The sequence below is a fragment of the Diceros bicornis genome, chromosome 40 (genome assembly GCF_020826845.1).
Source record: "Diceros bicornis minor isolate mBicDic1 chromosome 40, mDicBic1.mat.cur, whole genome shotgun sequence".
NCBI classification, from domain to species: Eukaryota; Metazoa; Chordata; class Mammalia; order Perissodactyla; family Rhinocerotidae; genus Diceros; species Diceros bicornis.
The window spans coordinates 11,393,295-11,415,605 of record NC_080779.1 but is presented as its reverse complement, the minus strand read 5'-3'; the positions used below and the strand labels follow the sequence as shown (position 1 = coordinate 11,415,605).

The 22,311-nt window shown below is 49.0% G+C and overlaps 1 protein-coding gene across 8 annotated transcripts in view; it reads left to right on the top strand.

The window, feature by feature from the left end:
- IL1R1 (interleukin 1 receptor type 1) overlaps positions 1–22,311 on the top strand; it is an 87,189-nt gene that overhangs the window by 37,276 nt on the left and 27,602 nt on the right. Inside the window, exons 1-2 of one of the 8 annotated variants that reach the window (XM_058534389.1) lie at positions 13,979–14,371; positions 14,670–14,808. The exons of 3 other annotated variants lie outside the window; for them this stretch is intronic. In XM_058534389.1, the coding sequence (XP_058390372.1) occupies positions 14,779–14,808 (30 nt within the window). In that variant the 5' untranslated portion in view covers positions 13,979–14,371; positions 14,670–14,778. Of the gene's footprint in view, positions 1–7,819; positions 7,877–7,931; positions 8,139–13,978; positions 14,372–14,669; positions 14,809–21,842; positions 21,989–22,311 lie in introns of those variants that run through there. 4 more of the 8 variants (XM_058534395.1, XM_058534393.1, XM_058534388.1 and 1 more) reach the window with 4 other exon arrangements.

The following is a 22,311-nucleotide window of genomic DNA, read 5'->3' as shown; positions in this document are numbered from 1 at the left end:
AGTCCATGGTGTGCCTGGCACTGTTCTTGTCTGTGGGCTCTGCTCCCTCCCCTCCCTCGCTTACGTTGCTCTTTCTGCAGAGACTGTTTCAGGGTCTTTCCCAAACTGCTGGCTTTTACTGGTCTTCCAGGTACCTACCTCACGACTTACACACAGGGAGCAGGGAAAGCAGAAAGAGTGCTCAATACTTTCTTAGCCATCACCATTTTACTCCTAAGATTCTCTCCTTTTCCTGAGAAAGCATAGGGAAAAAACTCACCTCCTAAGAAACTTAGGGTTTTCCTCTGCTTTCCCAATCTTACGTACCGGGACCCGTTCCTTGTGCTCTTAGGAAAGCCTGGGTTCTGGGTACACACCCACACCTCTTCTCCTTGGGCACTTTCTCTCTGAGACTGTTTCTCTGTGTCATTATTTTCATGAACAGGTTTAGTTGGGAAATTGCCAATTAACTTTACAAGCACACAGTTAATATGTCAAAGCAATAGCATAATAAATGATTTTTTCTTAGAAAATAACAAAAAGGAATGACAAAAATGTAGAGTGTGGTAAGATTTTACAATTTCATTTGCTAACGTGATTGTATTTTAAATCTTTGGTCTTTTTTGTTTTAATTGAAAGGTAACAAATATTCTGTTGTTGATTTCACGACACTATGACTGGTGACCACAGTGTTGCCTCTGCTAGAAACATTGTGTGGGAGCAGAAGTTTGGGGTGATACTTACCATAAAAAAAACCCTCTACACCCTCCTCCTTAGCTGGTCTCTTGACTACTTCTGACATTTAGGGTTTTATATGAGTATTTTGGGACAGAGAATGGAGAGATTCTCCACCCCCCCAAAAATACATGGTTCCTATCCCTGAAGATCTTACATTTATTTATTATTTATTTATTTGTGAGGAGATCAGCCCTGTGCTAACATCTGCCAATCCTCCTCTTTTTTTGCTGAGGAAGACTGGCCCTGGGCTAACATCTGTGCCCATTTTCCTCCACTTTATATGAGACGCCGCCACAGCATGGCTTGCCAAACGGTGCGTCTGTGCGCGCCCAGGATCCGAACCAGCGAACCCCGGGCCGCCACAGCAGAGCGCGTGCACTGAACCGCTTGTGCCCCCGAGCTGGCCCCCTTACATTTATTTTTACTAGAAAAATAAAAATATTCACATGAGACAATTATGGACAAACCATTATATCAAAGAATGTAAAGTAGTTATAATAATATACAAACTGAGTACATAAAATATAGAAGGAATGTGTAAGCAGATATGACTTAGCTGAGCAATGACTGACAGATTGAATGATGACACAGTTCACCAAAAGGAAAGCAGAAGGTGTGAAGAAGGTTCTTGCTCAGGTGTAGATTTAAAACTAGCAAGTTGTACATTTTGGATGAAAACTAACTTGCTGGAGAGGGATCCCTGTTCCAGAGGTCCTGAATCATCTAGACTTTAGAGCAGTAATGTCCAATAGGACATTTTACAGTGATGGAAATGTTCCATGGCTGGCTGCACTGTTCAATATGGTAGCCCCTACTGCTGCATTGCAGACACTGAACTCCTGAAATGTGGCTAATGCAACTGAGGAACTGGATTTTTAATTTTATTTAATTTTAAATAATTTAAATAGCTACATGTTTCTAGAGGGGGCATGTATTAGCACAGATAGAGAGCAATAAGAAAGGGAATCCTTGTAGCCACCTCCCGGAAGCTCAGGCACAAGTCACACACAGGGGACTCCCTTTGTCTCCTGCCCAAAGTCTGGATCCTGAATCTTTTGTGCCATTACTGGCGAATTGAGATGACAGGCTTCTACTGACGTCGCTCTCAAGAAGACTCAAGGCCCAGAGGCACTGGCCTCTGAGGACAAGACCAGCTACATTTTAGACTGTAAGCTGAGCTCATCAGCCAGTCTAACTAGCCCAAAGTAGGAACAGCTCAGTACCCACCATCAAGGCACTTAATTCAGTGATTTACTTATGAGGATGAAAGAGGCAAAGAACGAATCAGTGGTACTATGGCTTCTTCTCCCAACTCTTGGGCCCAAGGCAGAGAACTTTTCCAGCTCCCATACTCCCTCAGGGCAGTCATGGATAACAGTAGTAACCCGGCAGCAGTTCACCTGCTGCTGAGTTGTTGCCAAATTGTTCTGACGAAAGACGAGAAAAAGGAATAGTTGAGTGTTAATATAATTTTTGGATTAGGGAAATGATTCAACAAATATGGCCCTCCTGAGTCTGACCAGATTTCTCTTCTGCTTCAATTGTCAGAAGTGATGGTCAGCTCTTTACCCTTCCAAGCACCTTTGCTGGTGGAGGCTTACTTCTCCTGGGTTGCACTATTTCTTGGAAAATCATTGAATAACAACACCAGAAACTAAATCATTCTTGTGGTTAGCATTTGCTGAAAAGTATAAGGTTCTAGTTATTTCTTTGACTCTAAATAGTGTATATAATGCTAAACCTATTTGACCATCTCATAACTCTCATTTTTCCTTTCTTTGCTGGTGAGATAGTCATGATAACAACCTTAAGGAAGTCCTCTGTAACTGGGCAGTGTTCAGAGGTGATGCTGGAGAAGGGAGGATAGGTGTCATTTTAATTCTGAGAGGCCTTGCATGTTAGGCTGACTCCATATGTTACAGGACAGGCCATGGAGAATCATGACACATTCTTGAGTACGGTCATTGTTTGGCTTATCTATTATTGCGCTATAAACTCAGTGACTTAAAACAACAATGCATTATTATCTCTCATGGTTCTGTGGGTTGATAGGGCTCAGCTAGGTGCTTCCCCTTTGCGGTTTCTCCTGTGGATGTAGTCAGACAGTGGCTGACTTGGGTTGACTGGCTTAATATCCAAGATGGCACACTCCCATGCCTGGAGTTGGTTCTGGCTGTCAGCTGGGGCTGTGGACTGGAGTGCCTCCACGTGGCTTAGGATTTCTAATGGTTAGGCAGTCTCAGGGTAGTAATACTTCTTACCTGGCAGCTTTGGGCACCAAGAGTAAGTGTTCCAAGAAGAAGCTGAAAGGTTTTTAATGATCTGGCCTCAGAAGTCCCAGAAAGTCAATTCTACCTCCTTCTCTTAGTTGAAATTGGTTAAAACACTGAGGCCAGCCCAGATTCAAGGGGAGGGAAATTAGACTTCACCTTTAATTTGGAGGAGGAGTGAAGAATTTGCAGCCATCTTTAATCTACTACCATGATCATATTGAAAGCAAACCACTTAGAGAAAATAAATTGGCAGCTGTATTCAGAAAGGATCAAAGAGTTGAAAGGTTGCAACATGAAAAGTGTGGATTTTGGAAAGTGCTTGTGGAAAAGGGAAAGTGACAAAACTTAGAGATGAATTACAGAAACTTGCTAAGAACCAAAGATGGTGGGACGAGGTAGAAACACAAGGGAAAGAATATTAGACTTAAAAATGAGTTTAAGGAAGGCAGTACTTCTGTTACATGTCTTGCATATGACTAAGCACAAAGGTTTCAATAGGCCCTTCTTGGCTGACGTGGGGAAGCTGGCAATGGCTGCCTTGTGGATGGTGAGGGATGGTTTGGTTCTTGGTGCTTTAAGTGTCGTGTGTTGAAGCAATCATCAAACCAGACAGCTGGCATAAGAGGGAGGGCTACCAGTCCGGTTCTGCTAAGTGCAAGAATTCCCAGAAATTACTGAAGTCTATCGGCCTCTGGAATTTGCTGTGCTGTTTCTGTGTTAGCGTGGGAAAAACAGGTGTGAGAAGCCTCTTTCAGTCATTTGCCTTCATTGAGCAAGATTAGAACTGCAATTAGAACGGAGAGTTGGCAGGGCCGCCTGCCGTATTCATCTTTTCTTCCTCCTCTTATAAAGTAGGTTAAGAAATAGTTTATTGCTGTGGCAGTCTTATGATATTTTACTCTTTATCATCAGCTCTCATCTGTAGTTCACATGTGGCTTTCTGATTGGTAAAAGTCTTGCAAAATCAGAGGGATCAGAATAGAAAGATGATCACAGAAGCCCACACACGACTGCTTAGAGAAAGGGAGAGTGTTGAGCCAATTGAAACCGAGAAGTTGCAGTGATGGGAGGTAATGAGAGACATACATTTAAAAAGTGGTTATTTGGAGGTTAGCAGATGGAAAATATGTGAAAGGAGCACAATTAGACTTGAGAAGGAAGTCCATCTAGGACAGTGGTTTTTAAATCTATCTCAGGGAACGCTGTGGTTCTGTGAGTGGTTACTGTGGCAGTTCCATAAATAATAAAAAATAGGCGTAGCAAAATCACAGAGGCCCTGTGTGCAAAAACGTAATTTTCTTTATTTTCCACAACTGAAGTCAACTTTGCTCATGAATCCTCATTTCCATCTGATGCCAGAAAAAATCTTGCCAATTCAGAATTGTTTAGTCTCCACTGGTTTCAGACTCAGTCTCTTTGGTGGGTAAGAGCACAATCGATTCAGAATTCTTCCCGCTTCAAACCTCCTTTTTTCTCTGGATGGTTACTGGAGTTCTTTGGGGGTGGGAGAGATGAAGGGCGTGGACTGCTTAAGGCTTGTCCTGGTGTCTGGGCAGGGGCTGTGGTGCATAGGTCATCCTCCGGACATACCGACCTCAGCTGAGAACACGCTTGCCCTACTTTCCCCACCTGCGAGGGATCTTCTAGGTGGTGGCCTTCTCAGCCCCTTTGCAGCCCCCTTTGAGGGTCTGGGGACTCTATACACTCCAGCATGCACTAGACTTTGTGAGGCAGCCCCTCAGGCCCAGGCAGTTCTGCCGTCAGGGCTGCTCTTGGCATGGGCCATGCTGGACACGGGGCTTTGCTATGACACTGGTGCTGTCTCAGGCTAAACCCGGGGGCACCCATCAGTCTCCTCTCTCGGGAGGAGACCAGGCTTTCACTTGTTTGGTGGTGGTGGAGAGCGGGGACACTGGGCCACCTCTCAGAGACCTTCCAGGGCCAGTAAATACCTGTCACCTCCCTTCGGCTTTTCTTCCCATCTGTTCATCAACTCTGCTCCTTTGGGTGGGAAAATATACCCTTACATTACCATACATCTTTCTGAACTCAATGGTTTATGACATAAACTCTATGCTCCAAGTTCTCCAACACTTTGGCTTTGGGGATTCAAGGAAACAAGCACAAAAATGCTTCCTCTTTAAAGCTTGCAAGCCTAATGTAACTCTTTATAATGGACAGTCCTTCAAAATGTCCTGCCACATAGGCCATGGGAAATGTTTTATTTTTCAGATCATCAGCTCATGCTGTGCAGGTCAACATGACTTTGTTTCATGTGCATTAGTAAATATTCTTCTCAGAGAGTGTCCCATGATCTGAGCAGCTTGACAGGTGGGGGACAGACTGAAAATCCTCAGGAGATATGGTCTCTCTTAAGGAAGGTGGCCCCAGGGTGGGGGTGGGTGGGGTGGGGGGGAGACAGTCAAGTCTCCCAAATGATAAGAGTTTCAGAGGCGGGAGGGTGGTGAGGGAGACACACTCCAGAAGGTGTCCTGAGGCTATAGATGTTATGCCTGTTTCTCATAAGTTTTAGTCAAACACATCTGTCATCATCTTCATGAAGCCATGTGTCTTACGCTGAAGCACACACTTGCCTTCAGGGCCTTTGTGTGCTGCTGAGACCAGAGCAGAGGGTGATACAGGAGTGACAGTCTCCACCTCATGAAGCCTCCAACCCAGGGGATGGAGCACGGCAGGTGGACACATGAGTTACCTAGGAAAGGAAAGGAAGGGAGGAGAGAGTCAGGGAAAGTGTCAGCATGGCTGAGTGAGGGAGGAGGTGACTGCAAGGCCCCAGATAGAACAGTGGTTATAGGTGAGAAGGGAAAGTCTTTCAATTCCATCCCCATAATGGAGGGGTGTTTGAGAGTCCCAGCTGGGTCGAGGGGCCTGTGTGTCCAGCAGGACAGCGGGCGTAGGGGTGGGTGGGAGGAGTCAGAATGTAAAGAAAAACTAAAGGAAAGAGTAATTTTTATTTCTACATTATTTGCTCAAATCAAGTTTACTTTCTACTTGTACACTGTTTAAAAACCTTCATTACATAAATAGTAAGATTTATGTAATTTATGTTCACCCACATACGGCTACCTGGCCAGGTCTGCAGTGTGAGAAGTGCGGGTGAGCCAGGCCCTCCTGTCTTAGCCGCTTGGACACACATGCTGAAGTAGCCTCAGGTAGAGGATTCAGAGTGAGGGCTTCACTGAGGGAGCCTGGGGGAACAGCTGTTCGCAACCGTGGCTGCACAGGGGGATCACCCGGGAGCTGTAAGAACACTGACGTTAGGGCCTCAGCCCCAGAAATTCTGACATAACTGATCTGGGAATCTGTGTTCCAGCTCTCCCCAGTGATTCTAACGTGTAGTCCAAGTTTCGAGAACCACCACTCTAGAAAGGAATGCTAAGAGATGGGACAGCTGATGAATTCTCATAATATGATATCACTGGCCCCAGATCTGAGCCTGTTCCCTGAAAAAGAGGAACCACACAAGCTCTGGAACAAGATAAAATGAAAAAATGAGAACCTGTCAAGAGGCCAGGCCACAAGGCAGCACTAGGACTGGTGAGTTATTGCTGCCCGTTCCTTTATGCTTTCCTCCAGCCCAGGGTTATCTGGGGTGGCTGAGGGCTGGGGTACCTCAATTCTTGGGTTTCTCTAGAGGATGTTGAGGGGTGGGTTAGGGAAACAAGAGCCTGCCCAGAAAGGCAGGAAGGGGTGGTGTGTTCTGTTAGGAAGGAAGCAATCATCATGTACTCCGCGTCTCCCCTGAGGATGGCCCAGCAGTTCCTCAGAAGGAGCGGGTGCAGTCACTTGCTGGAGGCAGGAGTGAAAGGGGAAGGGCAGGTTTCCACTGCTAGCTGTTGGGCTTGGAACCCATGCCAGCTGCTGCCAGGATCCCTGCGTCTTTCCTGCCCCTCACCTAGGTCTAGGTGTGACCCTGGCTAGTCACGGCATTTCTCTGCGTGTGAATTCTCATTCGCAACCTGAGCGGCTGGGAGTAAGCGGCTTTTAAGCTTAAAAGATACCCAGTCTGGCCAAGAAGTCTCGATATCAAGACTGTACCACGTGCAAGCTGCTTTTTCGGCCCAGCACACAACAATAAAACTAGCAGGTGACTCTTGTGTGGCATCAGCTCTCTGCCTGCCACTGGTTTACGGTATTAGCTCATTTAATCTCCCCAACCCCTCCTTAAGGTGAGTGCTGTTATGATCCCTTTTCACAGAAGGGGAAATGGGGGTACCAAGAAGTCAGAGGCTCTCCGAGTTCCCAAGTGAGAGAGACTTCTGTCTCAGGCTCCGGGCACGAAAGTGCGAGTGTTCGCCTTGGGGCTTGGACGCCTGGCGGCCGCGAGCTCAGTTCCCAGAACTCAGGCCGAGGGCCCCGCAGCTGGGTGGCAGCCAGGTGGCGAGGTCCAGGAGAGCGTCTCAGCTCACCTCGGGGGGCCACGCTCGCCGCCCCTGCAGGAGCGGGGCCGCCCCCCCGCGCGCCGGCACCCGAGGGACCCGCGATGCCCCGGCGGGGCGGCGTCCGGAAGGGGCCGTCGGCCTCCCCGCTCCTGGGGCCGGGCGGGGGGCACGCGGCCAGCTCCCCCCGCCTGCGGTCGGGCCGGCCGGGCGGCTCCGCCCGCTCCCCGCCCCCGCGCCCGCGCCGGCGAGGCAGAGCCCGAGCCCGAGCCCGAGCCGCGCGCGCACGTCCCGGCGCGAGGGCGGGCGCTGCTCGTGCCCGCGGCCGCGGCCGACTCGAGCGCGCGGCGGCCGGAGGAGCCGGAGCGGGAGGCCCGCGGCCCCGGGAGCGGCGGGCACGTGACCGCCGTGCCCGCGCCCGGAGCGCCCCTGCCCGGCTCCGGGGCGCCCGCCCCGCCGCCCCGCCGCCCCGCGGGGCGCGCCCAGGTAGGAGGAGGCGGGAGCGCTCCGAGCGGGGCGCGCGCGGGGCACCCACTGTGGCTTTGACACCTTCGCGGTGTCACCTTTCCCTCTGCGGCGCGGAAGGCGGCTTCCTAAGTGACCCGTGATAGTTTGTTGTGGAAGAAGATGATGGCGCGTAATTCCGTGGGTTTTTTTGTTTGTGCTTATTCCTGTGTGAAGCAAGAGTAAAAGGTTGTTCAAATCCCTTTTGGGAGAAGTTGCCGCTGGTTCTGGAGGATTGTTCTAGGTAGGGGTTTGTGTGTGTGTGTGTGTGTGTGTGTGTGTGTGTGTGTCTGTGTAAATTGCATCCAGGCGTTTTAATCCGCCCCAGTACAGCTGGTTCAGGAGTGGCCCTCTTGGGGGTTTAGGCCCAGATGGGTCAGTCTGGTTAACAAGATAAGGGATGAATGCCCTAAACACAGTGGGGGAGGGTAACTTGTGGTCCCTTCAGGTAAAGGATGATGCTGGTTGGTGTAGCTACAGACAGACACCAAGAAGACACTCGTCATTCACAGCAGGCGTATGTGGGACTTTACAGTTTATAAGGCCCTTTACACTTACTGCACTTTTATCCTCCTGACAGTTTTGTGAGAAACATGCTATTACCACCCTCCCTTTACAGCAGAGGAGACAGAAGCTTAGACAGGGTGACTAACTTATTGAAGGCCTGGAACCCAGAAGGAGAGTGAGACCTTTGGACTCCAAACCCCATGCCTCTACTTTACCATATGATGGCTCCCAGTGGTCCCTGCCTGCCAGGGGTTTCTCCTGTGCGCAGCCAGGAGGGAGGAAGGCTGCTGAGGAGGGTGTGTGGATTCCTACCTGGCCAGCTGTCTGCAGTGTTTCCTGGTGGCAGGGGCTGCTCATCAACTGGGCACGTGCCAGTGGTTTTAGCTCACAGCTTAGGGACGTCTCTGGGCCACTGATGCCATGGAGAAAAGGTGAGCCAAGATCCAGCCATCCTGAGAATGTGATGCCTGGGTCACCCTGGCTCAGTGCCAAGCTTTTGGAAGGTGAATGGGCAAAATGGAACTCCGTGACCATTGATGAACTGAGGAGAGCCAGGAGTGGTGCTGAGGAAGTTTGTTACCTCTTTCCCCAGCCATTTCTACGCAGCCGCGGGCATCTTTTTCTCTCTTGATGCCTTTTAATTTCTTACTTATTGAATATCCTATTTAATATTTAATTTAATATTCTGTATTCATAGCCTATATTTAATGCTAGATAAAAACATGGTGCCTTTGGGATGGATTTGATGGGAGAACGGCTATGGAAACCCTAATTTATTTTCGGTCCTGTTTGACTAGCTGCCGTTCTGCTGCCTGTGGAGCGTCACCTGCACCCGTCCACTCTTGGGTGGCCTCCGTGTAGTTCCAGAAAGGATATTTGACTTGAATTCTCACATGATCTTGGCAGGGCAGAATCAAACCCTCCGTTCTAATTGGCTGTACAGAGCCCTGTGTGGCATAATGTGGCAACAAGTCTTTCGTTATGACTTTGAAACACGTAGCATCTTTTGAGTAATTCCTCTACTCAAGTTGGTGAAACACTACTTAATATTAGATTCACTGATTTATTTAACAAAGGTTTGCTGAGTGTCTACTGAGTGCCAGGCCCTGTTCCAAGTACTGAGGGTAGAGCAGTGAACAAGAGATGAAAATCCCTCCCTCCAAAGGACGTGAGTCCTCTTGGCGAAGGCACAGGGCGTCTGCAGTCTCTCTGCATTGGGGGGGCCTTTGAAATTTGCCCCTTTGAACAGAGTGTGGGCACACTGGTTGCCCACAGGCAGGACACCCCTCTCCAGTGGAGAGGACAAGATGATGATGGACACAGATGCAGCTCCTTGGTTCCCTAAAGAATAGCAGAGGTGCTGAGATACACTTCGTGGCTCAGCTGAGCACTTAGACCAGGGCAGTTGGAAAACCCGTGAGTGGGATGCATCAGAGGGGGGTGGGTGTCCACCTGGAAGCAGGTAGCTGTGTTGTGGAGAGAGTGTCTCATTAATCCAAATGGCAAAGCTGGACAATTGCAATGAAACTACTATAGCATAGCGGGTAGGGAAGTACAGAGATGATTATTATGCTACGTGGTGGACCCTCTGTGAACTTGCCAGTTTGGAGGACAGAAGTCATCAGGGGCACTGTGACTCATGGTTCAGGCCCATGAGGTTCCCCATCTGCTGCTGTCAGCAGGTGCTTGGTTTGTGTTTTCCTCTCTCCGAGGTTGTCAGGTGGCCTGACAGGATCTGCGCTGTCAGCAGGTTGATTTCTCCTCACTGTTTGCTTGCCGTGACCCCAAGAAACGCTGCTGCAGTCTCCTGGCCGTGCCTGGCACGTGGGAGCGTGCAGAGGAGCCCTAGCACTGGAGTGGTCTCACCAAGTGTTGGAAGGGGCTGGGGTTCCTCAAGGCCCCTGGTCACCCGTGTACCTTTAGATTCTGCGCTCTCTCCTCTTTTCATGCACATAGTAGAGTAATGGAGACCTGTTCCGGGAAAGGATTTATAAGGTGCTATAAATTAAAAAAAGAATGAAAGAAAAACAAAAGTGGAGACAGAACAGAGCCTGAAATGAGTCTAGAAATGTATAAAATGTAAACCTCCATGGACCATATACTTGTGATGTTGCCGAGTGGAGCTGCGAATGCGCAGGGAAGCCGGGTGCCCCAGCCCTGCCTGTGCCTTAGCATGGCCCGAGGCACTCTGAGAAATGCCAGCACTGGACTGCAGAGCAAACAGACCAGTCTCTGGGGTGTGCCCACGCACTGGTATTTTTAAAGCCCCCCAGGTGGTTCTAACGTTATCTCCAAGGTTGACAACACTGCTGTACTTTCTTGGAGGCCGTGGGAGAGAGGAAACCAGGCAGGGCACAGTCGTTCATGTCTTCAGTATGAAAAAGAAGTGCCCAGGAGAAGGAAAGCATTCCTGGTCTGGAGAGAAGCAGGAACTTTCTCCTGAAGGTCCCCGTTTAATAAGAGGTGCAGAGAGCAAGTTTTAGGCTGTCTCTTGAAATGACCCCATTGAAAGTGCAGTTTGGTGACTGCATGTCAGCTGGACTCAGGGTGCTAATGGGGGGTGGGAGATCTAGGCCACCTGGGCCCTGCACATCTGGCTTTCGAAACCAGAGAACTCATGGGCCCCTGGAAGTACAGCCCATGCCTCCTGCCCAAGAGTTAGACGCTGTCTCTTTAGATCAGTGCTTCTCACCTCATTCAAAACCCAGTACCCCCTTTTAATGCAAATATTTTAAACACTTCTTTTAAAATTCTGAAATAATAAAACTTATCTGCAACGTAATTTCCAAATAATGAATATAATAGCTAGATGTAAAGAGTAAATAAAAGTAATTTGTATCAAAATTAACGTATTTCAGTGTGTGGATGTTTGGGCAGAGCCAACTAGAACCTGACGAGGGCACTGGATGCTTTATGTAGACTGCCAGTAGGAGAGCATGGACCAGCTGCTGGTCAGCCTGGAATACATGAGTCCTGGTGCAGACCCAAATGCCGCTGACCGAGGAGTGAGTCTTGGTCAAGGTCTAGATGTTAGTCATAAGGCCAGTCCTCTCTCTGTTTTCACAATAGTTGCATCCCTGGAAAATTCAGTGTGTATGAAAAGTGTGCCAACAATATATATTTTCTATAAGTGTAGGATGGAGTTAGGCGCTAGGCTCCAAAAACAAAAAAATGACATTTTCCGTTGGCATGAACGTCTGTGTGATGCCTGAAAGTATGCAGGATGAGGGACACGATTTTACGGGGTAGAACTGCCTTGTGTTGTTCTAGAAGTCTAGCAGCCCTGGCCTCCACCACTAAATGCATCATCGTGATCACTCAAAATGTCACCTTCCCCGCAGTTTTCAGAATGCTCCCTCGGGGGCCATACTCGTCCCTTTGAGCACCGCTGTGTTCCTCGTGTCCCTTGGTAGTACGTGATTCCAGCGCTGACGCGGATGTGCGCCCTGAAATAGCAGGGCGCTGAGACAGTGTGAGCCAGCTGTCTGGAGTGCACTCGTGTGAATTGTTAAAGGATCGTAGAGGTGGTGGCAGAAGTCAGAACAACGGGGCCGTGTGCAGTGGGGGTGACTGCTGAGGGACACGAGGGAACTTTAGGGGGATGGAAGCGGTCTGTATCTTGATGGGGTATTCCTGGTGTAAGTTGTCCCAGTTAATGGAATTGTACACTTAAGATTTGTTGTGTGTTTCACTGTATGCATATTTTACCTCAATAAGAAACCTCACAGAAGTGAAAACAATTAAAAATGCTTGTAGAGAATGTCTAGTCCTCTGAGACTCTACCTGTAGATCCCGCTTTGAGAAACAGAACTGTTCTTGCCTGGCTGGAAGGCAGTGCTTGGGGACATTCTCTCTCTCACAGTCACCTTTTTGACAAGTCGAGTGTGGCAGGACTCAGTATCACAGCCTTTGGCAAGTCCCTCGATAGGAGCTGTGCTGGAGGGATGAAAGAGGCTGGAAAGGGCAGGGCAGAACATTTAAAAGGGGACAAGGGACAGGAGACCCGAACCATTCCCATCTCTGGGTCTGGTTCCTGTTGTCCGGGAGCCCTAGAAGGTTCATGGGGGTGAAGTGGAGACCTTGTTCAACTCAACTTAGCAGTCAAGAGGCAGGAGTCTGGCCCTTCTTGTTTGTAGCAGCCCTCTTGTGACAGCCATCATGTCCCTCTGTGTCACATTTTCCCCTTTGCCCTTAAAACCCATGTGAAACCACCAATAAACCACCAATCTGGGAGCTTTGTGCCCCGTAAGAGCTGAATAACTTAGATTTCATAGCAATACCTCAAACCTCTGTGGTTATTTTTACTTTATCTTCACATCCTTATGCATGATACCCTTTGACGATTGAACAACTTTCCTTGCCTCGTTGGTGTGGGTAAGTAAGCCAGATAGCTCTGCTGTGAGCTAGGCTTTTGGATCCATCTACTGATAGGAAGAGGGCCAAAGTTTCAGTGTTTCTTGGACTTTTTGAGATGATGAGTGTTGCCTCCATGGTGGGAGTGGTTTGTCATAGTTTTGTAAAGCTTGATCTCTGGGGGAAGATCGGTGGTGGCCACGCTGAACACGCAGTTGGGTTTTAGGATGTCTGTGTGTAGCGGAGTGTGTGGTGTTCATCTCTGGACGACGGAAACAGTCCTGTCACATTCGGAGCACCGCGTGGTGACCCCTGACTCCTCTGTGGTCACTTCCATGTTTTCCTTCCATGTCTCAAGTGTGGAACCATCCTGGGGGCTCCTCTGTAGTAGGGTTAGGTTGCTCTGTATGTCTGGCCCCGTGGGTCTGAGTTTGTGGAGCCCTGATGTTTCCATTTCTCCTGATTGGGACTGAATAGAGATGACTGTGGGTGTTAATGTAGGGCAGTGCCGCTCAAACTTCACCGTCAAAAGACTCCTCTTGGGAAATGAAAAGTCAGTGCTCCACCCCGCACTCCAAAGTAGCTCACCTTAGGGGCTAGTTCCTGGATGCCTCATGTTTTATCTCTTGGAGATTTTTCTTTCCGTTTCATAATATAGCCATGTTTTCTCTAATATAAAAATAAATCCCACCAGAAAATCTTTGAGTAAAATCAGTGCCCCAGGAAGATAGACTCTGAGTTCCCTAGCTGTCTCCAGCTTCTCTTTGGGGATTTGAGGATTTTAGTTTGAGAAACAAAGACTTGTGTAAGTGCAGAATTCTGAAGTGTTTTCCGCATTCATGTGGTTCTGTGGCTTTGTAAGTAAGTTCCTTTATGGCTTGTCTTTAAAACTGACATTTTTGGTCTTAACAATATTAGAGACTGTTGAATAGCTGTTTGAATCCTTGTGACAGGTGAAGATCATAATTATGGGCTTTGTTTTAATACCATAACCCATTCCTTATACGTGTTTCCACTGGTTTTCAATAGAATGTGGAGGTTGTAACATTTGATGACCTAAAAAACCTACTTTCGTCCTTGCTTTTTCCAAGGACTCATCCACAGGTTCTTCTCACTTACAGTCCATGAGTTGGAGCTTAATTCTCTGAATCTCTCTCCATTATGTCAGATATACATATAGACACACATTGATTAATGTTTGGGATGAGAATGTTTGGGATGAGAAGTTGTATTAAATGATGCTGTGTGTGTGTTTATGAGGCATCAATGTGAAGAGTGAGCCGGTGTGAGATGGAAATGTGGAAAGTACCGTTAGGATTTCCTTTTAAATTTCAGATCTGGGGCTCTGCTACTTCAGGTTCCTGGAAGAAGGAGGAGTCACCTAGTGCCGTCTTCTTTCTCTTCTTGGGTTCCTGCAGAGGTTTGGCGGCTGCACAACTTCTCTTAGACTCAGGCGGGAGAGGTCTACCCAGGCCCCATATTTTGGAGGGTTCTGCTCTGCTTCTCAGCCAGCCACATGCCTGGGCCACACTCCACATGCCTTGGTCTGGAGGCCCAAGAGGATATGCCTGCTTGGAACCTGTGCCCACCAGCTCCTCTCTCTTGACTGTGATCCAGGTACCCGGGACCCTCAGAATTCCCTGCCCATACAGCCTCGACTCTGATTCCAGGGCCTATGCAGGCCTCTTTCCTGGGTCGTCCCCTTTTCACTCCACTGCTAGAGTGCCTGCCTGGTCTGTGGAGTGGCCAGGGCTGTATGGAGGGGATGTCTACCTGTGTGCACACTCAGGGCCCCTCACAATATGGGATGGAGCTGGGGGCGGGCTGGGAGTCAGGCTTGGAGGTTAATTTAGATAGAAACAAATTTAGAAACATAATTTGGAAATGAGCCACACTGGGGCACTGCTCTGTGCAGGTGCTGTGTGGATAGCTCAGTCCGTGCTCAGACGCTGCCCCCAGTGCCTGGGGCTGGTGCTCTCCCCAGAGGTGGACCCACAAGGCACGTGTGTCTTCATGTCTGGATTATGTCTGATGCCTGGCTTCTGTCCTGGAAGGTAAGATTCACAATGTGGGGGAATTCCTCAGGAACAGGAAGGAAATTCCTCCAGAATAGAAGGCATTAATAGATGTGATGTGGCCACAAAGTTGGAACACGTGCCCCTTCCCCCTGCACTGGGGCCCTGGGCCTTGAGGAAGCCGCCTGGGCTCTTGTGACAGCCCCTTTGTCCCCTAGCTGTCACTTTTCCTGTGGCTGCACTGAGTGTGGAATCTCTTGCAGAGTGACAGGACGGCACTGTGAGGTCTGTCTTCCTGGAAGAGGGGCTTTTGTTGGGGGCCTGTATGTTCATTGTTAGTTCTTATACTTAATCTCTGCTTCTGTCATTTAATTCACACTGAAGTTTCTCATTCTGCATCTAGTAGGAAATTGCTTCATGCCTCCCATATGCACTTTCATTTTATCTTTAATAAACAAGTAGTTTTGTATGTCAGTTCCGTGTGCCGCATAGTCATGGTGTGATATACCCGTGTTGCCAAATCTGTTGTGATCACTAGAAAGCGATGGGAACTGTACTTGGGAAGTTCACAATGGCTAGCTTTTTCATGTGATTGTCATAGAAAGCTGTGCCTCCTGTTTTCACACCACTGCACTGCAGTGAACAGACCAGGCTGCTGGAGGTAGAGGTGACCAGCTGGGGCATCTGGTCGCCCCAGACCCTGGCTGACTGCCCCTGGCTGGGCATCAGTACCTCAGTGCACTGCCGCCTCTGCACGCCAGCTGGAAGCTGCTGTCGGGAGGGTACTGGTCGCAAGCCTGGGAACTTCATACGTGACATAGGTTTCACTGCGCCTAAGGGTGGACGGGGAACAGTGTGTCAGGGCTTGTTAATTTATTGGGGGAGTTAATCCCTCCCCCAACTTAATATTTTATGTGGAAAATTAATCCGAAAAATAACACAGTGGAATAAATCTGTGACTTTTTATTGTTGTTGATATTTTCTAAAAGTGTATTTTGAATTTTACTGTAAATCAATTTTAAAGATCATGGTGGGCTTTGCTGTGTTGCTTCTGAATCGGGGAGGTCTGTTTTCCCGGGTCTCCTTCTGGCGTTAGCAGTTCTCCGTCTCCTGTCCTGCTCCTGCTGGTCTCTCCGCAGGGTCACCCCGGCCTCCCGGGGATGAGCCCTTTGTCTGACCCTGCAGGTAGGGCTCTGCTTTCCCCAGTATAATTCCTGGCCATCTCCAGACCCTGATACTGGTTCCCCTGGCGTTTTCATTCTCTGCCCCGCATGCATTACCCGTATTCCATCCTCCCTGCCTTGATTCTAGGCCAGGTCTTTGTTCCTATGTAGTCTAAGGCAAAGATGGTGGGTGGGTGGATTCCTTCCTTTCCTCTCTCTCTCCTCCCTTCCTTCCTTTCTTCCACAAGTATTTATTGAGCGCTTACCACATGCAAGATGTATGGGATGGGGCGCACCTCACAGGAGTATGGGAGCAGGGAGGGTCTGCTCTGTACTGCCCTCTCCCCTGGCCCAGGTAGGGAAGGCCAGCAACCAGGGGAGCCACCCAGTGCCGCCAGAGCCCTGGTCCCAGAGCCAGAAGTCTGAGGCACCCGGTGCACCGTGCCAGGGAAAACCTATGTGGCTTGTCACTCCTGCCTGTGAAGAGGTGTCTGCTAGGGGCCCCTGGGAGAGGCTTCTGATCAGAATCTGCTCAGAGCTGGTCAGAAGTCACAGAAGAAGCCGGCCGACTAGGCACGGTCGAACTGAATGACAGTCCCAGAAGCACCATAGAGGCTCCAGGGAGGCAGAATGGTACAGTGCTTACAGGTGTGCAAGGAGACAAGCCTGCGAGGGAAAGAGCAAGCAGGAAGGTGAAGGCAGGAGAGCGGGGTGGGGTGGCCCTCAGCCCAGGGAGTCAGGAAGGAGGGGTGGAGTAGGGCCTGGTGCTGCTGAGATGTCCAGTCAGATGGATACCGAGGGGCGCTTTGCACTGAGGAACTAGGAGCTCATAGTGGCATAGGCAATGCATTCAGAGGAGCAGTGGGCCTACGAGGGAGCCTGTGGGGCCGTTCAGCAGTGGATGGGAAGTGGAGGCAGTGAATATAAAATTCTTTGAGAATTAAAAGTGAATTCTTCTAAGAAGTTTCTGGGGCAAAGAGGAAGAGGGAAGGTGAAGTAGTTAGGGGGACGTGGGGAGTCAACTCTTCTGCAAAAGCTTTCCTAGGCCTTCCAAATAAATTCATCTCTCTTGCCTGTCCTTCTCCCCCTGCCCCACTCTGTTAATTTCTCTGACATTCTCCATGTGATTCCCATCAGCTACAGTCATTTCTGGGCCACACTGATGGAGGTTGGGACAGCACTGTGCTGGGGCTGGGAACAGGAAGACCAGCGGGTCTTCTCTTTGGTTCCGTGCTATGTTATGATTCGCGTTGTTAAGCTACTGTGCTGCTGACACCATAAGGTCATGCTGTGTACTTAAGTCTAAAGTGAATAGTAAGGTGGTATTTAGTACACTTAGTCCAAGCGAAATGCTCGGCATTCAGTTAGTCAGGCTGTTTTATTGTTTGGGCGTTAAAAGACTTTATGCTTAGGTCTTACAAGCTTTTCAAAGGCCTAAGGAAATGATTCAGGCATGAAAAAAATTAGACTCCAAAATACTAAAAGTAAACTGCAAAACCAGGGGCTGAATGGTGCACTGTATGCAGGACATAATGGCACGGCAGTCACAGCTCAGCTTTTGTGAAGTTATTTCAAATTATATAATTTGGAATGCAAGTATCTTAATATGCTTAGTGTAAGGAAGAGAAGGACTCAGAGAGCGTGCCTGTTCTTAGAAAGGGCCTGTTCATTTTTTTCTGGCGTCTGGTACATTTCTCTGAGCTGTATTCTCCAAGAGCATTAAGCCGTGAGCTCCCCAGAGGTGGTCTGATGCACGGCTGTATCCCTGTGTCCAGCAAAGTGCCAGGTGTGGGTGTTCCATCAACAAGAGCAGGTGATGTCGGCCTCTTTGGATTCCTCGCTCCCGTGACTTCATTTTCTAACGTGGTTGTCTCAAAGCACTGTGGAACATATACTCCTTAAACTTATGACTCATTTTTGTAAGCTTGTTTTGGTTTTTTTTTGACGCCTCTTGAGATGTGTGCAGCGGTTGGTGACTTTAAGCTTCTTCATTCAAGCTTCCGCTCGTGTGTGCCCTTCCTTCCCCGGGTAGACGCACCCCTTAAAGACGGTGATTCTCTCCTGAGAAGCAGGACCACTATGTACAAGAAAAGGCCTTCTCGGAGGTAACAGGGCTGGATCGCTCCAGGGGCCCGCTGGCCTTTTCTCCCTGACAGCCGAAGTCCACCAGCCTCCGTTTCAGGTGGTCCTGGAATATCTCCCACTGTATATAAAAATATTTTATTTTCGTTGGCACATTTCTCTTTGGGACAGCTCCATGGTTTTCTCAGATTTCTGAAGGGGTCTGTGACCCTGTTAAGAGCCCCTGCTCACTCACTTTCCCAGGGTCAACTTAGCTACAGCTGTGACCTGGGTGATGATGGCTCCCAGTTCAGTGTCTGAGCTCTCTCCAATTCCAGCACATTCCACGCCCTGCTGTCCATTTCACTTAACTTTCACCTCACACTCAAATTCTCAATTTCAGTTGGAGGCAACACGGCTCACCTAGTCCCAGGAGACCCAGGCCCAGTGGTGCTGTGAGTGATGCTCTCTGGGCATCTCCTCGGGCTGTCTGTGGGTGCCTCTTTATGCTGGTCCCCACCTCAGCCCAGACCTGCTCAGTCACCCCTCTCTCACTTGCCTCTGAGTGGGTCTCAGATATGCCCCCTTTCTGTCTGTCTCTCACTGCTGGCTGACTCACGCCCGCATCCTCTCTCATCTGGACATCCCCTCCGTGGCAGCCTGCTTTCCCCGCTTCCCCTCTTGTCTCCAGTTTCTATTCATCCAGGTGCCAACATTTCTATAAGAAAATGAAAATCGATCTTACCCCACCCTGTGGCTTAAAACCTTTAAGTGATTTTTTTGCCACGTGTAAATTGCAGTCCCAACTCCTCAGCAGGACTCTTCACGTTCTGAGCACTTTCAGCTTCTCTACCTGTGCCTCTTGGCACCTCACCTGTGGTTCATGCTCCAGAACATGCCGTCCCCTTCTCCCCACCCCCTCCCAGCCATGAGGTTCAGGCACACCTCATCCAGGAGCCCTCCTGCAGGCTGAGTTAGTGCCCTGTCTTCCCTCATGCCCTGGGCATTTCTCTCCCCATGGACAGACCCCCGTCACGGTATAACTCTGTGGACGTGCCCACTTTCCCTGTTGGCTGATGAGCCGGACCCTGGGTCATTATTCCTATGTTTGTTCCCAGGGCCAAATGTGGATGCAGACATGTGGTAGATATTCAGTGTACAGTTGTTGAATTCGGCAGTAAAGGAATAAAGAAATGAATGGATATTTGAAAACGTTTTATCAAAACTTATATTTGTCATCCGAACTTGGGGTGGTTTACAGCAGCTAACATTTGAGTGTGACCGTTTGCCAGACGATGTTGTAAGCCCTTCACATGGGACCGCTCATTTAATCCTCACACCGCCGTCACCCACAGCTATCATCCCCATTTTGTCAGGCGGGGAACCGAGGCTGACCTTTTACCCTGTGTGTCATGGATAGGCTGTGGGCTGTGTCTCGTGTTCACATGAGGTTAATGCCTAGATTGTGGCTGTCTCGAGGGGCAGGTTCTTGTTGTATTTTACTATTTTATTACTTTTGTCTCTGGCACTAGCACTCTGCCTGGCATGCAGTAGAACACAGATGTTGTTGAGGGCCTTCCTGTCTTGGCCAGCCTTTCCACCACTGGCGGTGTGAAGGCTAGTCCGGTTTGGCTTCACCCTTGGGATTTCTCTGTGGTTTCGGGGCATAGTGAGGTTTGTGCTGATTTCGTCAGGAGTGAGTTTAGTTTGAGTCTTGGATGTATCTTTCCCTCCTTCCTTCCCACTGTCCTCCCTCTCTTAGGTCATGTGACCCTTACCTCCCATCCCATGGCCTGGAGCTGGACCCCTTGCCCTAGGGTCCTGGGGACTGATATGGACTCAGAAAGCCCTCTGCTGAGGGGAAGGAGTCACTCCCACCCTGTGGCTTTTTCCCAGAGCAGTTCTGGGGCAGGCGAAGTAAACCCTGGGTCCCTGGGGCTTGGCTCCCATGTTTTATAGACTGTTAGGGCAGGAGGGGGTCTGAGATCATCCAACTCATCGCCCACCTGTACAGATGAGGAAACTGAGGCCCAGGGAAGAGTCACATCCAAGATCACACTGCCGTGTGGTGGCAGGCCACCAGCCCTGGACTTGGAATGATTAAACGTTGTTTCCCCACAATTAATTTGGAATTATATCTCGAGATACACTCTGTATACAATTCAGTCTGGTGTCTTCCTTTTCTTCTCCTCTGCTTAGTAATCAAACAGGCCAGATCTTGTAACTGATGAACTTACAGGCAGTGTTCAGTTGGTTTCACGGTGCCTTTATTTTGCTTTTGATAAACTAACGTTGAGTCACTGATGGGCCTGGAAATGGTAACTGGGAAACATTTTAACCCTTTATTTTCTTCTTCTCTATCACAGAGAGTTAAAACATACTTCCATAGTTACAGAAAGAGGTAGTAAGCCAGGCTGTAAGACTTCAAAGCCTTCTATCTTATTTTAATAATTTGAATATAGTTTAAAGATAAATATGATAATCTATTAATCTAGGCTAATTTGGGAGGCCAATTTACGTGAATAAAGTGTCAGAATTACAGAATATTTAAGGAATGCAGTCTTACTGCTCTGAGGTGGGTTTCAAGGCTTGAACCAGGCTTGGGGGTCATTGTCCTCATGCTGGGGGTAGACTGAGGAGACTATGAATGGGGGTGTCTCTCATGCTTAGAAAGTCTTTTTTCCACTGCATTTACCTAAGAAGCACGTGTGACATTTGTTATACATTTTAATACCACTTCTTAAATAGAACATTTTTCAGCTAATATTCAAATGATTACATGTCGTTAGAGTCTGAATTAGTGATATCTTAGTTAAAATATTTTATGTTTGTAGTTATAGCTTCAGATAAGAATATAGGAAAATTTCATCTCCTGTGAGAATTAATGGACAGATGTTCTCAAAGCATGAAATTACATGGTCTACCTTGGACATTGCCCCTGAGGTCAGGTAGAGGGGACAGCTATTTTTTTTGTTCATCTTTTCATTCATTCCACGAGAATTCATTAAGGGCTTCAGAGTTCCCAGCACAGTGCTGGATACCGTGGGTGCAGGATAAGCAAGTCCTGGCGCCCGCCCTCACGAGGTTTCCTATCCTGGGGTAACTGCAGGAAAATGTGCTAAGGGCTGTGACCGGCATACACACAGGTTGCTGGGGCGTCCAGAGGAGGAAAGCCGAGCCAGGCAACGGGGCTGGGGGCTCCCTGCGCAGGGTGGGAGGAGGGAGACCTGGGCTGACCTGATGGATGTGGGAGGTGAAGGGAGGAGGGAATAGTGAAGGCAGAGGCTCTGAGGCTGGAGAGCAGGGCAAGGTGAGGGCTGACTGTATGGACTGTGCTGGAGGAGTGGGAGGCGGGGGATTGAGTCTGGAGAGGTAAGGCAGAGCCTCAGCACAAAGAACCTGTATGCTTTTGCTAAGGAGTTTGGACCTTTTTGGTGCACTGGGGAGCCAATGAAGGTGAAACGATTATTTGCTAACTATGAGTTCATAGGCTCTCTGGATTGAAGGGGAGCAGTAAATCCATGGGCAGAGAGACTAAAAAGGAGCAGGTTGCCTTAATGAATCCAGGCAGGAGCTGGTGACTGCTTGAGCTAAAGAGGTGTCAGAGGTGGGCGTGAGTGACCTGGGCCACTTGATGATCTAAGGAGACAGACTGTTTAGGGCTGGGGAGTAGCGGCTGGGGGTGGCAGCATCAGGGTGGTTGAGCCCAGGTCTCGTTGGGTGGGCGTGGGGTCGGTGTGGGGCAGTGCTGTGCCTGCAGTGAGGTGGGGAGCAAGTTTGGTGGGAGCGAATGCGTTGGGCTTGGGGCCTGTTGAGTTTGAGGTACCCACAGGCCCGTGAACAGATTTGTGCAGATGTTCACTGGAGATCCGGGGCTGGAACTTACTGCACATAATTATAACGTCCCCCTTCAGGAGCAGCTAACAGGGACGTTCAAAAAGGAGAAGAGGCTACACTGAATATTAACTTCATTTGGGCTTGAGAAGTTTAGAAAGGTAGGCAAAGTAGCGATTTTTTCCCCTTTTCCACATTTAATTGATAATTATTTTAGTGATATGGTTTTATAGATAAGGCAATGGGCGTGTTTTCCTTCCAGCATTAGTCAAGTGCCTAATCTGATGACATACCCCGCCGTGAGTATGGACAAAGTGTTATTAATGAAAACCACACGTTACCAGGACCTCAGTTAATACACAGCCTGATCGCTGACCTCATACCTGTTGTGGCTGATGCCACGTTGGTGTGGCCTTCCTAAACCACTCAGAGGGGCTGTGGAGGTTTTCTTTTCATTTTTTTCTTGGTGATAAGATTAATACAT